General features: G+C 34.9%; 1 protein-coding gene across 12 annotated transcripts in view; it reads left to right on the top strand.

The window, feature by feature from the left end:
• LOC143143536 (uncharacterized) overlaps nucleotides 1–17,855 on the top strand; it is a 297,264-nt gene that overhangs the window by 251,522 nt on the left and 27,887 nt on the right. For 11 of the 12 annotated variants that reach the window (XM_076304898.1, XM_076304895.1, XM_076304894.1 and 8 more), the window contains 3 exons: nucleotides 11,459–11,538; nucleotides 16,841–16,967; nucleotides 17,605–17,693. In XM_076304898.1, coding sequence (XP_076161013.1) covers nucleotides 11,459–11,538; nucleotides 16,841–16,967; nucleotides 17,605–17,693 — 296 coding nt within the window. The remainder of the gene's footprint in view (nucleotides 1–11,458; nucleotides 11,539–16,840; nucleotides 16,968–17,604; nucleotides 17,694–17,855) is intronic. The other variant, XM_076304899.1, reaches the window with a different exon arrangement.

Below are 17,855 nucleotides of genomic sequence, written 5' to 3'. Positions count from 1 at the left end.
CCTTTTGGGCAATCAATTACCAAATACTCTCATTATGGTGACAAATATTAAGTATAGACAATAGTTTAAATTTCTTATCTAGAAATACTATGTAGAAAGTATAATCGATATTTTTAACTTAGTATGTAGAAACAATTTTACATTTACATTCTTATCGAAAGAAGTCATCTTCTTGTCGGTCACACGATCTCTTCCAACATACCCAGTCTATGTTTCTCTTCTCGAGAGAAACATGTTCGTGTTTGCAATAGCTTCATAAATACCTAACACACTTAAACTGGACGAACAACACATTCTAAACACGCATAGAATTATAAATAGAGCTATAGCTAGTGACTTCTCTTAATAACCATACGTTTTTCGTTGTTATGTTATCATTTTAATTCTTACGATACACAGGTCGTAAAATAGTAAAGTGATTACAGGATTAGTGATGAGACTTATACGATTACACATTCATAGTATTCAACCAATTAGATATCAAGGTACTTAATAGAACGTGTCAAAAGGTATTGTCGTATGGCGTCAATTTTCAAAAATACTTTTTCGAAAATGAATACTAAATATCGGCACACCACTACTTCAATAATAATTAGGAGCGAGTGTATAAACTACTGAAAGTACATATTTTATATTTTTCATTGTATGTATGTTCATAAGAATATTATCAATGGATTGGTGAGGTTTTTCCACTAAAAATTAATCCAAACACGACCTCGTTCTAACTATTTTAAATTATATATTATTGAAATTACTTCGAAAAATAGCTATAATTAAAAATAGTCCTAATAAGATTGTGTCTGAACTCATCTTTATTAAGAAAACCTTATTAATCCAGTGATAACATTCTTATGAAGATATACTGAAAAATATATAAATTAAAATTTTTATTAGTAAATGACTCACCCCGTGCACGATAAAACCGCTTAATCATTTGACGAAAGAATATTACACTTGACATTGTATTTGTTTAAAAATTTTAATTTTACACAGATTATACATTATTCTTCATTTTTTATACATTTACAATCAATACTCGATTTATACCGTGACGACATGGTTCAATATTAGTTATAAAAATATCGGTATTGAAATTTCATACCAACTGCATACATGCTGTTATAATTGATGCGTATCAATATTTCAACTAATTATCAAAACGGCTTTGTATAAAATAATACTTTATTATCTGGTATCTTTAATACGAATACGGTATCAGCTCAATCTCTACTGACAATACTACTCACGAGGAATCAATTCATGCAAAAAAATCGATGAGTTTCATTTAAAAAATAAATACACTTGCACTTCACAACTGCACCGATGCAGTCCTGAAAAAAATTGCACTACAACATGATAGAGCTTGTTAAACAATGAATTGTCCTCTATAATTTTTATCTATCTTAGATAGGATCAATAATTACAGTCTAGCTCAGTTACCAGATACACCCTGTATGTTTCTTCAGTGACATAAATAAATAAAATGGTTAGCTCTAAAGGATAGTTTTCCTCTAAAACTTAAAAACTAGCAGTTACAAAATACGGTATAGTTTTTAAGTTAGACCAGCGAACATTTGTACAAAAATCATGAAAATTGGTATCTGAAAATAAATAAAAGTAACTTTGAATTTCAAAATCGAAATGAACTTTACAACAGGTTTTTTCACACATTTTCAACGATCCAGATTCGTTGATTTAGCTGCGAAAGCTGTGAAAACTATTGTTTTACATCGTGTATTTATCACGTGGTGTATTTACTCGTATTTAATTTTCAACTCAAACGGTAAACAAATTTATTGTTTAATCAAGGCGTATGTGAGTTTTGAATTCTCTACGTTAATTGCATGCTTCCACGCGTGTTAAAATAATACAGTTTGACTCGTTCACACGTACACGCGTTGTTTACATCATAACGGGTAATTTAATTTGTACGAGACAAACAAATGGCGGATCAGTACACTGTTGTGAATTTGATTCCATGAAATTGATCGATCGCTCACGAAGCACACGTGAGTGAATTCTACGTAATCTCCACAATCCTTTCCTTTCTTTCATTTAGAATTAATTCGCATTAAGGTAAACTTCCGTTGGCCACATTATACTAGTACAGGGTGCTTCATTATTCACGCAACCTGCATTAACAATGAATTAGGCCCTTGTAATACGAAATTTAGTTAAACATACGACTTGTTTGACCCCGTCCCTGAGTTATGGCTGTTTTTGTGTTACAATTATTTATGTACGAAACTGAACTCGCCTAATTGATTTCTGAACCATTATTGACGAACAATGTTTCAAGTATAGATGACTGTTCCAAATATCTTATACACATTACTTTATACACTTTGTTCCCTATGCGTTAACTTGACAAAATGAATGAGTGTAAAAATTTTGTTTTTAATAATATTTTAACAAATTTTTGTTTTACGATCAAATGCCCATGCTTGCATTGAGATGGAAGATAGCCACTGTAAAATATTGCTGTAGAGTTACATGGGCATATCATTATCAAACATGAAAGAAAATATAAACCGAAAATGAAGTTAAATAAGCCATATCTATACACGAATATTTTGTTGTTTCTTTTTTCTCAATATTTAATCGATTACTTTAAAACTAAGTCTTGTTAATAACAAAACACTGTATACATACTTTTATATAATACTTTATATAATACTTTTAAGACCAATCAACATGAATACAGTACAATAATATATTTCAAAGATGAGACTACTGCTGAAGCTCGTTTATGTGTTTGCAAAGTAAACTATAAAGTAAAATGAAATTTGTAATAAGCAACGTTTAACACAAAAGTGATACTCAAGATTACTAAATAATTTACAATACTTTGCCATTTATCCTTGACATGTACAAAGACATAAGAAAGAAAATAATCATTAAATTTATTTTAGACTGTAAAATACTTGCATGCTTGTTGACGAAAAGGGCTGTAAATCTGTGAATTAATTTATTATTGATAAATACATTAAATAAATAAAAATGAAGACATAGATTAAGTCCCAAAAACTAAATTTGTCAAAAAAGGGTCGAGTGATATCGTTAAGGACATTTGAAAGTAGCTTGAAAAAATATTTCAGTATAGACGATCATTTTCAAATTTATGTTAGGAATTAAACCAGATAGATAACTAAAGATAACTAATAAATGGTTAGGGAACAATGATTTGGATGCACTTAATTACAAACTGAGATCAGAACTCAAGAACATGCTCTGCAGGACTCTTTACAAAAATTTGAATAGAAGAATGTCTCGACAAAAGTTGCATCTGAAATAATCTTGAAAATCACGTGTACTATAGCAAACAGTTTTCATTTTGAATAATACTAATGTCTCCTTTTTGTTATCAACCGTATCGATGTTGATTGGTTAAAAATCATAATGTTCCTTATTTCGTTTAGAAAAGTCCAAAATATACTTGCAATGAAGCTTATGACAGGTATATATACAAGCATTAACTCGTGTCATTTGGAGCGAGAATTTTTCAAAAATCAACAATCAAACAATTGTTCGTCAGTGCGATACCGTATTCGTATCGCAAAGCTGCAAGGCTATTTATAATGGACGCGGTCTGAAATCAAATCCATGACACACGGATATATCGACCATATGATCTCTATCGTTGTAAACTCCGGGAGAAATTACGCGTGAAATTGCGAGCATAATTGCAACGATTTGCATCCTCGCGTACCGTGTACGCAAAATGGTGCGGTAAGAGTTGAAAACTAATTCGGAAAGGAAACGTTGCTACGGGCGATAAATCACTCGTTTTCTGCGCTTTCTTGCAGTCATTTGTCCGCATTCGTATGCGTGGAAAGTATTACACCGCAGCAAAACGATTTACGATCGGTCACGCGCACCAAAACAGCCGAGGCGTTGCCTTAGGTCGATTCATCGCCCAACTTCCATTTTGTTTGCTTCGAATGACGAAAAACAGCCGTTGAAGTATCGCTTTCGCAAAATCGCGTGAGTAATTCCGATGAAATTGTTTCGCGCAGATTGTGACCGTACATCGTTTGAAAATTGTTGAAATTAACTTTAGAAAGCCCGAACCGTAATACCGATAAATCATTCTCGTTCGCTACAGTCACCAAGTAGCAACACTCTTTGTCCGTATTTGGGTACACGCAACGCTGTTTGTTTAAATTTTATATTTACGAGCGACGAAATAAATGAAAAAGATCCGTGATACGACAATAAAAATATACAGAGTGTCCCGTAATTTATGGGACTCGTTTTAAAAAAAGTTGATTGCACGTATGTACGTACAAAAATAATGAAAACGGTTCGCATAAACATACGTCTTATTTTCTCCTTGTTTACGATGTACAAGGAATGTTGCGTTGGCTGATTAGCTTTAAAGAAGATATCAACAATGACCTCTTATTAACAGAGTGAACTGAACCAATTTGTAGAGTCATATTGCAAACATTTTCAGAATCGTTAAATGGTCATACGAGAGGTATTATTTGTAAACGAAAAGAAAATTTCTTATATCTCATAAACGAAAACAAAAGTAACGGCTTAGGCTAGATTATATAGAAATACGATATCTATAACATTTCGAACGGTGTTTGAAAAATATTTAATAATTTTTCCAAAAATCAAATTCAACCCAACGATTCTCTCAAAAAGATCTAATAGTTATATTCAAATACATGTGGGATTCTCTATCACTAGTCTCCCGAATGGATATCTCCGTTAAAGAATCACTCGATTCAATATTTTTAAAGAAAAAAATATATTCCAACTAATAGTACAAGATAAAGTTCAACGTACAACGCTTCGAGGTTGGAGGTTGGCTGCCTTCGACCTTTTTCCTTCTTTATTCTCTCGCTGCATTCATTTGCTTATACTTACAAGGAGAGTGCAAGTCCTTCGGGTCATTGATTTAGTTGAAACTTTGCATGTTTGTAGATTTAGTCGTCCAGTTCAAGAAAATATAGCATTAAAAGGGCAACCACTCAATAGTTTTTCAGATATTTATGATTAGAGTTTTATTATTGCCGTAACTACGGATTTATTTTGTATAATTACCGGGTATTCTCGTGGTTTAGCGAAGATTCCTACGTTGGGGGGACGAGGTTCGAATCCCCCGTCCGTAATTAATAGTTTTTTTTTTCAATCGACTTGCACTCACCTTGTTAATCGATACTTTCGGGCCGCTGCCCCGCTTCGTTCAACACACGCACTCTCAACACAAACGTACTTCGCTCTCCACACACATTCTCAACACACGCGCACTTCGCTCACTACATACATATGAAATGAACATTTTCATATTTTCCGAAAAAAAAAGTCCGACGCTAATGACATTACTGTAACGGGTTGTTCGATAAGTTTTATCGTTCGATAAAACTTATTGAACAGTACTACATTGAACAGTATTGTTCATCATTAGTCGCTGAACACGATTTACCAAAGAAACGCTTATCGAAATAAAAAGAATCGAATAGTTTCGTATCTACTAGGTTGTTCAATAAGTTTTGTCGTTTAATAAAACTTATTGAACAATAGTATTCAATGTAGTACTGTTCAATATAGTACTACAATATAGTAAGTTTCGTCGTTCGATAAAACTTATTGAACAGTATTATATTGAACAGTAAATGTGTGAACAATACTGTTCAATGTGGTACTGTTCAATATAGTAAGTTTTGTCGTTCGATAAAACTTATTGAACAGTAAATGTGTGAACAATACTGTTCAATGTAGTACTATTCAATATAGTACTATAATATAGTAAGTTTTCTCGTTCGATAAAACTTATTGAACAGTAAATGTGTGAACAATACTGTTCAATATAGTACTACAATATAGTAAGTTTTGTCGTTCGATAAAACTTATTGAACAGTATATGCGTGAACAATACTGTTCAATGTAGTACTGTTCAATATAGTACTACAATATAGTAAGTTTTGTCGTTCGGTAAGACTTATTGAACAGTACTATATTGAACAGTATTGTTCAATAAATACGAAACTATTCGATTCTTTTTATTTCGATAAGCGTTTTTTGTTAAATCGTGTTCAGCGACTAATGATGCTCGTTGAAACACAGTTTCACTCCTGACATTATGCCACTCGCCACACGTCATCAGTAGCACGTTCAAGTATTGAAAAATATTCTTGAGTGTGCATCCTTTTAATTAGAAGAAACATCAAGACTCTCCATTTAGTAGTTCGTTTTTATAACCTCTCGAAATAGCACACGCACATCCCCTTAGTCATGGGTCGAGTGTACTCCATGACCTACCCCCTTCAACATACTTTAAAGTCATTGAAATCGGTAAAATCGTTAGTACGATAAATAATTACCAAGTTTTTATTTAATTGATATGCATGTCGTCGGTAAAAGTCGTCATGGCCATTCACTGGATTTAGTATCACGTTTCAGTATCAACGTTTCACTATCGCATCATGGCTATAGTAATGATACTAATAGAGGCCACAGACGTAAAAATTTATCGTACGACGTGGTGCAACGATAAGTGTACCAACTTGTACATTCTTTTACCCCGTAGACGTAACGACCCGTCGTTAGGCAAGTTTTACCGAAAAGTGGTACCACTTTATCGTAACAAGAAATACGCTTCAACACTTCTGGGACAGAGCTGAAGTTGTATAGAATACCTCTCCGTACTAGTCGCCGAATGGTTACACGTGTTATGCAACACAACTGTACAATCTCACACTTTGCACACACTTATCGTCCAAACACTCGTATCGACCATAGCGGCACAAATTATTGTACAGCCTGGCCAAGTGAGGGTGAGATCTGAGAGTGGACGCTCTTGGTGGGGTATGTGAGATAAAACTTTCATTAAATCTAGGGATGGGCAACTGATCGCGAGCAAAGCGCTTGTTTCAGTTCACGAGCAATTGGCAGACCACAGCTGTGGGCCAATTGACGTCACAGTGAGGAGTTACAAGTAGGAAGCAACCGCAGGAATGGTACATTCCAGATATTCCTAGATACAGAACGGAAAGTGGAGGGAGATGGGATACGATGCTTATTATAACCACCAATTTACGCATGCGCATTAGGAGGCTCACTTTTACTTGGCCAGACTATACGATACAATAAATCATTGCGATGATAGCCTCTATGATTCAAGAGCTACGGACGAAACGGTTTTTTATATCATAATTTAATATGACTTATGATTGATACGAGTGCTTGAACGATAATTGTAAAAGGTGTAAGGTTTTTGTACAACCTTTTTCTGTGTAGAAAAAGCGTGGAAATAGACAGCATAACAAACGCTCGACTAAGGCAAATTACCGTATGAATATCAGATAATAAAGTATCGTTTTGCATCAAACTGCTTGATATGCAGATGAAAGTGTCAATACTTGTAAATTTCAACAGCACGTATATATAGCTTGACAAGTCAAATAAGAACTCTGGTGATTGGAACCTAGACCTCTTTTCTCATCAAATGTCCGCATGAACTTGATTCCTTCTTTAGTTTCTTTGTGGTAACATTATCGTGCTATTTCACTTCAAGTCCTCCAATTTTGCTTTATGTATAGTTTTTTTTTTTAATTGATGGAATCTGTTGCTGAGAACCAAGAAATGAATACTGCAATTTATCAACTTCCGAGCTTAACCTATCTTCGAGATATTAAATATTAATATTTTAAAACATCGAAAAAAATATATACGAGTGCTATTAAATATTTACTTTTTTTTTTAAAACACTTAAATTGGATATTGCTATCCATTTGGACCATTGCTATACTATGTGACTGTATGTCACTGACTCACATTGTTTTCACAATTTTCGATAGCAATACTTCCCTGATTAATACTAATAAATACCAATATCGCATAAACTGAATAGGCATCGGTACTATTACAAAGTATAAAAATAAGAAACAAAGTCTCATCATTATTAAATAAGCAATTACAAATAGGTATTATTTCGAGTAATTGTTTTGTAAATTAAATTTTATAATTACTCGAAATTGTACGTTCTCTTGCACTGTTTGTTTGGTATTGACTTACTGTATATTATATGGTTATACGATGTTGGCGTCTATCAAATAATTTATTGTACAAACATCAATATCGAAAATTGATACCAAGAACCAAAGATCGATATCTTTTGTTACTTCCTACTAATTGTAAGTACTTGATATCGAATTACTTGAATACAAAAAATATATACAAACAACGTAAAAATAAATTATTCGGCTGAATAATTATTCCAACAATTTCTTGAAAAATATTCGTATTATTAAATATACATAAATTGTACGAATCCACAACTCTGATTCCCTGATTGAATACGGAATACAAATGACATGATTTTAGACAAAGGCACGATAACAAGATTTAAACAAAATAATATTGTCATTTTGAATCTGGGACACACTAAGACAAAAGGTCTACTAATTTATAATTACTCCTGTCAATTCAGACTGATTTGATAAAAATACATACTGAAACTCCACAATATACATTTGTATTAAGTTTAAGTATTATAGGTAGCATTAGAGGTTATAATAGTAAAATAATGTATAATACAATCTAGCATTTTCAGATAGACTATTCCACGATAAATCGATCACTTTCTTCACTTGATATTAGAGATTTTGATAACATCGACATAGTTTTGTTCATCATTTTGCTGATTTCAAATTTGTTAATCTTTATTTTAAACACAGATCATGCTAAATTACAAAGATACTGTAACATTGATTATGTGATAGTCACTGACTACAACTGGTCATTTTCGAAAATGTCACTTTTATTTTAGTTTTGTCAATATTCGCTTACACTTTGAAAATATTTCAGTGTTAATTACTTAATAGATATCACTTGCGATAATTAATCCGCAGACATACTTCAGCTTTACAGACATAAACAGACCGTACTTCAATTTTATCAAAAATACTGACATCGAGTCTAAAGAGTGATTGATTTAACGTGGAATGACCCACATACATATGCTTCACGTACTATATTTGTCAAAGAATCGCATATAGAATTTGATTCGATCAATATAAGTTTATAATTCATTTTTCAAAGATTATTAAAAAGTTGACACTGATTAAAGCAAATGTTATCACTTGGAAAATTCTTTTCAAACATTTTGTAATCGATTTAAGTCGGTTGCACAGCATTCTATAAAAATTCTAAATAACAATTATATTAGCATTGTTTATAAATTATTTAGTTAAAACAAATCGGTCACTTTTGACGTCGGCATAGGACAATATACGAAAATGGCTACTTTTAGTACTCGTCGGAATAAAAAATTGTTTACATAATGTATATTTCATGGTACAATTTAGAAAATCAGAAAATAATAGTTATTTTATCAACATGTGATGAGAAAAATAGATTGAACATGCTTAAAGATCGTATTGTCGTAACAAGAATAACTCACCTAATTAATGTATTTTATCCTTATCGTCTTTGGATTGCGGTCTATTTTCAAAGTAAATATTCAAAACATCGTCTACAGTCTGTGAAAATGCTAACAAAACGAGAACGTTATAAAACTTATATTTTTATAGTTATAAACAAATAGCAACGAAATAGTTTCAAGTATTTATAGAAAAAGTAAAGTTATTAAACGCGCGATTAAGTTCTAACATAACCAAAAATGTTCATATACATAAAATAAACCATCGTATAACATGGTTTCCCATAACGCGGTGAAAAAATTGCGACCATCCCCGTGTAACGCGATAAACCACGTTAATATGGCATGCTAAACGTAAATCCAAATACAATAACACACGTTTTTACAGTTAGTGCAATTGCTTCTATATAAAAAATTATTGAAGTTTTCATTTTTATATCGAACAATTTATCTTCACCTTTTGTACGGCGTATAAAGCTTTTCACAATGCAGTTTTCGATACCACGAAACATATTCTTCGTGTTATATGAAGAAATGTACAGATATTGTATATTGTAAAGTTCAGATATACTTGTCAAATGTACAGATATTGTATATTGTAAAGTCCGGATATACTTGTTCGAACCTATTATCAATTGTTACTCCTCAGTAACAACTCAATTATATTATTCTCCGTTTTGCTAGACCTTTCATTTTTGAATTATTCCCTCAATAATAACTTCAAAATCAAGTAAAGTGTACTGAGAGTTGAGTACAATCAATTGTAACTAAAATTGTTTACCTAATCAATTATTCTAATTACAATTTGTAATTATTCTAATCGTTAAATGCTGGTGACTATAATTGCAATTATAACAGCTAAATATAATTTCTATTAACTATATATAGAATTATAATTGTCAAATTATAACTGTAGCTGATTACAATTACAATTGTAACTGCTAAATGTAATTCGTATTGATTACAATTTAAATTATAATTGCCAATGGTAATTGCTGTTGATTAACCATTGTAATTTTCAAATACAATTTTTGTTGACTAATAATTGTAACTGCCATGTGTAATTATAGAATAGTTACAAATACATAGTTATAATTGTAACAGTAATTGTGATTAATCAAATACAGTTAATAAAATTCGAAAACCTTCGAAACATTTACATAGTTGGAAACGTATAATATATTCACACACATGTATTATTGCATATTCGTTGTTTAAAGAAAGTGACATTATCGGGCAATGCAAAACGTTATTATGGAGATAACGTGATAAAAGCGTAAAGTAACAGAAAAAATTGTCTAAAAATAAACATTGATATACAGTTTGGGTACGACGAAACTCGATATACAAAAAGTAGTAGTTGTACTCGCTATAACATTCAGACCTTTAGGCATGTTTATTCCAATCTTCGTCGCGTGTCGTGTAACTATTATTCCCTCGTTCCTTGGAATGTACAAATGTACGTTACGTAACACTTTCTTTGTATAATTATTCTTAACCTTTAAAGGCATGTGGTTTCATTCATACCGTTGCATTTCGACAATATATTTTTGTCAATTTTAATTCATTTCTTTAACTTATAGTAACGAATAAAATAATGTGTTCAATATTATTTACAACTTAAAAAAAGAACTATGCATCCAAGGGTTAAACATTTATATTAGGCAACCGTAATATACACGAAAATGTCTCAAAATAGAATATATTGGGTTGTTCGAAAAGTCGTTTTGTTTTTTTTAGTGAAAATGAAACACGTATAAACATTTTATTAAATTATACATTCTCCATTTTGAAAAACGAAATGCCTTTCCGAGCAACCGAATAGAATATAACATCCAAAGATGGCGTAGCTAAACCTAACCTCGTTTTCGTACATTGTCCTTCGCCGGTACGTTCAGATGCGTTTCGAGCGCATTGAAACGAGTTTTCCAGAGAAATCAAATTTCTGGTAAAATGATTACGTTCTGCCTGTGCGCGTAATTTAACGCGAGAGCGAGAGTGCGTGTGCGAACGAACGAACGAATGTCATGTTTTATTTTATGCACGTGATGTACACGCACGCAGGGCCCCAGGGGGAGCTGGGTCCGACGGGACCACCCGGGCTGCCGGGAGAGAAGGGTGCCCGGGGAAAGCCAGGGAAGAAGGTAAGCTTCAGCGAGGTCCTCCGGCGAATGACCACCGACCAAATCGACCGTACAAACCATTCCGTCCTAACAACCACCCATAGAATCGACCAACTTTCCATCGACGCTCGGAAAGGAAAAAAAAAGAATCATCCTGGTCTATATCTCGCGTGTCCTCGTTCCCCGTTCTCCTTCATCGGCTCACGTTCAACAACCATTTCCACAGTTCCCATCGAATCGAAACTCTCCACTGTGATATGTAATGCACGGTAGTAACGTTTGGACGCTTTTCTCGGGCAAAGAGACGCATGCATCTGGCTGGGCATTTCGATATATTTTTGGTTTTCTCGAGCAACGCGACGATCGACGTCGTCGAGTTCCAACGTACCGCTTAATCATCGTCGTTCGACAGACGATCCTTATCTTTTTTCTCTCCGATTCCTGTGTACTCTACCGAGCAGACTTCGCTTTACACGTTCCACGAGCCCCGACACGACTTTATCCCGTTCGAGTTTTCTGTTGTTTTTTTTTTTTCTCTCTCTCTGTTCTTGGCTACCTCGTATCGAGTCTTTTACTATTTTTCTTTTCCTTTTACTTTTATTTGCACAATCGAAGCGTTCAGTTTTTTTTTTTCTTTTTTTTTTGTTTTTACGCTCTTTCCTCCCTTTGTGTACCGTTCTCGATTCCGTTTATTCGCTCGTTTACGTTTTTCCATATTCGATCGGAGGATCGTACCGAATTTTCGAGAATCTCATTCGTTACCGGTACCGAGAAGCTCGGGATGAAAATTTGAAGTACTCTCTCCAGTGTCTCGTAACTACACACCGGTCCTTCGATGACACGACCCGTTATTCAGACCTCGAGACGTCTGCGTAGAAATCACGAGGACGCACATATGCATGATTCGATCACGTAAGCACGGGAGCATGCGGCACGCATGGTACGGTCACCTGCTTCTTTTCATTTAGCGAAGTAGAACAAGTAGCCGTTAAATTGCATTGTCGTTTCGACGATGATTGATGGAGAATGTTCTTGCCGTGTTCGAGACAGATACGATCTGGAAGTGTGAAGAAACATCAAACTCGGACGTCCAAGTATACACGAAGTGTACTCGAGTGAACGCCACCCAGAATTGCTCGCGGACGTGTAAAAATGATCGGGATCGTTCGTTAAATTTTCATACGACGATGATGTTAACGTTTGTTCTGTCTCGTCGCGGATGGAACACTCTCTAAAATCCTGGCATCGTCGTTTCGAGGCTGATTCGTACGCAAATGGAACAAATACCGCGAAAACGACGATTGTCCGGTCGCTGAAAGAAAAAAACGAAAGAAAAAAAAAAGAAAAGAGAAAAAACAAAACGTTGGTGGCAGCAAATAACACGTACGCGATTCGATTACTCGACGCCTCACCCGGTACATTTTACTCCTCGAGGGACTGCATTTGTGTCGCGGAGAATAGACGCGCGATTATTAAGGTGTTGTTCCTCGCGGAAGAGGCGAGAGGCTAGCTCTCATCTGTCGGATACGGTCACGTTACACACCTGCGCACTGAACATTCGTAACCATTACTTAAAAAAAAAAAGAAAAAAAAGCTAACTCAACTCACCGCCGTTTAACGTGTTCTTTACTTTAAGGTCTAACCGTAAGTATATTCGCAGATCTAACGAACGATCGGTTTTTCGAGGACATTTGCAAACATGGCACAGTCAGAGACGAAAACGTCTTCCGTTATTGTTGGCGTTGGCGTTGTGTTCACGAACGGATCGCCGCCATTTAACTCGTTAATTAAGTCGTCGTGAGCGGCCGAGGATACCACCGCCCCACCCACCCACCCAACCCCCGATAGAGTCCGTCCGCGTGTACACACATCGTCGTTTAAAGTGTAAATAGTCGGGGAAATAAAGCAAAATCGGGACACCTGGCTCCACGATCCTCAACGCCGACAAGACTCTCTGATAACCACTAGGGACTTTCGTACGAATGATATCCTCGAGTCGCTAAAAGAGAGTGAGAGAACCTCCGACGACTCGTAAGTTCCTCGGTGGTACCAAGGCAAACTTAACGCCTGTCCGACGAACGAAGAGCGAGAGACACTTTCAGTTCGAATCTTTTCAAGTATATTGGAGTCCTTGGCGCGAATAACGATTTCACTTGTCAAGGATCATTACTTGCGTAGCTTGCAATGTCAACGTCTAGTAAGTTTGCAGCGCCCCTTGTATAATGCCTCTATCTAGTTCCTATGTTGCAGAGTTGGAGTAATTCGGCTAATTGTGTCTGTCCATTTTTTTAATAACGATTGCGTGATTTTTAGTCAGAGCGAGAGAGCGAGAAAAACGAAGAGAGAGAGAGAGAGAGAGAGAGTATGGGGGAAAAAGAGACGGTGTGAGCAGACAGAGAGTGTGGGAAAAAGAGAGAGATAGAGAGGGAGAGAGAGAACTAGAGAGGAAGAGAGAGAGAGAGACTGATCGCTTACTTTAGTCAGTAGTATTTAGCATAGTGTACGTAGCTTGTGTAACTAATTTGTGTTTAATGTAGCAAGTAACACCACATTACTTCTTCCCTGTGTGTCGGTTCAAATAATTAATAACTAATAACTACTACTCCTGGCTTTGAGGCTCTCGCAACTTTATCCACCGGTGATCGATGCAAGCCTGCGATTGTCGCGTAAGTATCAAACAGCCCCTCAACAAGTATGTAGCTTTATTGTCGATTCGTCTTTGTACCACATTGCGTTATACGCCCGCAGATTCACGCGGAATACAGATATCTATTTTTTTTTTTTTTTTTTTTTTTGTAATTTTTTTTATGTCAATGTTACAATCCTTTTCTAATTCGTTCTTTTCTTATCTTCTGTCTCTTGATCGTTGCACGACACAAATTTGCATCAAATAACGAAACCGACTCTTCTTTTGTTTTCCTATATATTTATTATATATATATAATGTTTTCAAAGTCCTCGTAGCGTTAACAAGTCGATTTCAGTACTTTGACGTTTTTTGTAACTTATTCGGTACGGGAAATACGGAAACCGAAAGAAACGTTTTATATTGTTCGACAACGATACGATTATAACTGTATTGATTGCGAGACTACCATCCTCAAAAGATAGTGAACCTATTCATGAACAACGTTGCAAGCATAAATCGATGTTTGCATGATAGTCGAGCGAAGGGAATATCCAAAGGACGATAGACTAGATCTACAGATAACGGCTATTCGACCTATTAATAGTATATAATTACGATTGCAGTGTTTAAATTGTAGATGTACAGGTTGTTAAAAAAAAATGTTTACAAACACTGAAGACGTGTAATACTCGTTAAACTGGGTACGAAATGCTTACAATATTGTCGGCGTTTAAATTTTCGGATTTTCGATTCTCGTGGTATCAGTGACGCGTTTAATATCCGAAAGGTGATATTAACGTTATATTATGAAGTAAATAAATATAATTTAGAGTTGTATTCTGTCAATATTACAATTGATAATTGTTAATTATTATTCCATTCGAATACTGTAACCTTTATGATGTAACTTGGAGTCTCTTGGATAAAATGAAATTTTATTTGTACAAAAAACACATTTATTTCAAATAAGTTTTCTCTAACAAAAATTTAACAAAAAATTGAAATATTCAATCTGCGCAAGGTATTACTTTTCGTGAATGTTCATTATATAAGCGAACAATTTCGGTTGTGAATTTTCGTTCGTTTTGTGCTAATCAGGATATATATATTTATCCAAATTACTTTCGTTGCTACTCCACAAACTTCCGCTAAATTATAAAATCGAGTAACCAACCATCTTTGAGTTTTATGTTTCATCGAAAAAACATGGCACATTTCAACTAGTGTATCGACCCTACCTTTCGTGAAATTATAATACAAATTATAGTAGGCGGCGCCTTCTCAGGATTTACTGTAGTCGCTATCGAGTTTAAACACGTTAAAACATGTTAAGATAGTACTGCATAAAATACAATACGTTTCATTATACAATGATACATTAGTAACTTGGATAAAGTATAGTATTAGTGCAGTGGTTTTCAAAGTTTTCGAAAGATACCCTTAAATAAAGATGGACTTTTGTACCCGATATTTACAGACCAAAAATATTCATATTCAGTTCAATTAATTCAAAATTAAGTTGGTTTTACCAATTTTAATCGATTAGCTTTTTTATTCGTCGTACGTTACAAATTATTTATGGAAAGTCTTTAGCCAAATTAAATATTTGCAAAACTCCCGTATTTGACGAATGTATAATATTTACTTCGTTATGTATTGCAACTAATGTAATAAGAAACAAAAAATGATGCAAAAGCGGATAATATATTTGAATAATTTTCTTCGATCGAAATTTAGGAACGGAGGTGAAAGTAAACAAGATAAATGATATATTTAAAACGATACGAGAAAGATATAATTGGTAGTCAAAGTATTAATAAAAAGTAATGTTCAAGTTATTCATATTTTTTTGCATTAAACACATTTCCTCCGTTAGGTGTCGCGTTCCCTATTCCGAAGAACACTGCATTATCGTTTATGAGAATCTGAAAGTTAAAAAATATGTTTTCGTAAAGAAAAGAAATACGGTGTGCTAAAGATAGAAAAAAATGCATTCGTTACAACGATTCAAATTTTGATAAGGATATATGAAATGAAAAGCAACGGTTAACAACGGAAAGCTAATCTTTGCGTTGAAATATTACATAGAAAATCGAAAAATCGTTACGAACACCGACAACCAATCTTTCATTCGGTTTAACGAGTATTGTATACCCTAAGTTTCCAAACATATTTCTCGAATATCCTGTAATCTACAAACACGTGTTAAAAGAAAATGAGAAAATTCTGATAGCTTCCAGTTTCTACTAAATTTGATCCCACTAACAAGCGCTCCCGTTGTCGTCAATTGCATGCGACATTAAGTAGTAGAACTTTTTTTCTTCTTTTTTTTTTTCGTGTTGTCGATTAAGTGTTAATTATTGTGTATAGATTTCGTATTTTAATTGTAGCGTAGCCGAATCGAGCGATTTTGGCACAGAGCGGGCAGTTCCGTTTTGTTGCGCAACATCATTGAACAGAATTCGAAACGCTTTGCCGTAGCTGATGGCACGTGGTGCATAGAGGTGTGCCAAAATCGTTCGTGGGACAAAGATATAGTATCCGATAAAACCAATCCTCTCCTTCTCTCCCTCCTTCCTGAGGAAACAAATAAAGCAAATTAACGCTTCGTCGTGAGAGGAAAAATTTTTTTCAAAACGATTGAACGAAGATGGAGGACCTGGTTGGATCTGACCTTACAGTGTTGCATTATAGGGTTTCAAGGGTGAAAGCGGTGTGGCATTGATGAGAGGCCCACCCGGCCTACAGGGTCCAAAGGGTGACCCCGGTGAACGGGGTTACCGAGGCGATAAAGGCACCAAGGGAGACACGGGCTCACCAGGTAGATTTCCACGAGCCATTCTTCTGCGAAATTCGAGAAAAAGGATGACGATGAACGAACCTACCCCTCCCCGCCGTTACAAAGCAGCGGTTGCAATGGTGTCTTTCCTGACCCGATAGATTTTTTTCACTCGTATACCTGAAAACCGTTTCTGAGAAAACAAACCTCTTGCGTATTTTTTTTTTCTTTTTCTTTTTTTTTTTTTCTTTTTCTTTTACGAAACTATTATCAATTTCCCACCGAATTCGAACGAAACTTTCATTCAATGTTCCCGATAACGATTGGATGTGTATGAACGATTTGTTGTCGATTGTGTACCCCATTCGAGACATCTCGGATTTTTCTCGAAACGTCGCAACGAGATATATTGCTCATCGGTGTTACCGGTCTGTTCGGCATCTTCGAATTCATCGTCGTGGTTCCATTAACGATGAGAACTGTTTCGAATGGCTGAAATAAGAGTGCGAGCGTATGAATGACACAACGAAAAGAAAAAGGGGGTCGAATGATAGGAAGGAAGGAAAGATACTTTAGTAACTATCGAATCTCCTGTCTGCGCGTCAGTAAAAACTATTGATTGCGTGGAAGTGTCGAACTTGTGCAATTTATTTCTACTAGTAGAAATTCGTACTTTCAGGACTAAGAGGAGAACAAGGACTTCCCGGCGCACCTGGCCTCAACGGAACGGATGGAGAAGCTGGTATCCAAGGTCCCCCAGGACTGCCAGTAAGTAAACTGTGCGTGGAAACTACGCCACAGAATAATCTGTTTATACTGAATCACTTATCATTGATGCATTTTATTGTATCGCTACACCCGACAATAATTTTGTAACAGTCTCGAGTTGCATTTCGATGTTTCACGAATCAGAGTAACGCGTAAATTGTG

The sequence above is a fragment of the Ptiloglossa arizonensis genome, chromosome 2 (genome assembly GCF_051014685.1).
Source record: "Ptiloglossa arizonensis isolate GNS036 chromosome 2, iyPtiAriz1_principal, whole genome shotgun sequence".
NCBI classification, from domain to species: Eukaryota; Metazoa; Arthropoda; class Insecta; order Hymenoptera; family Colletidae; genus Ptiloglossa; species Ptiloglossa arizonensis.
Note: the sequence above shows the minus strand (reverse complement) of the source record. Positions and strands in the feature narration are given on the sequence as shown.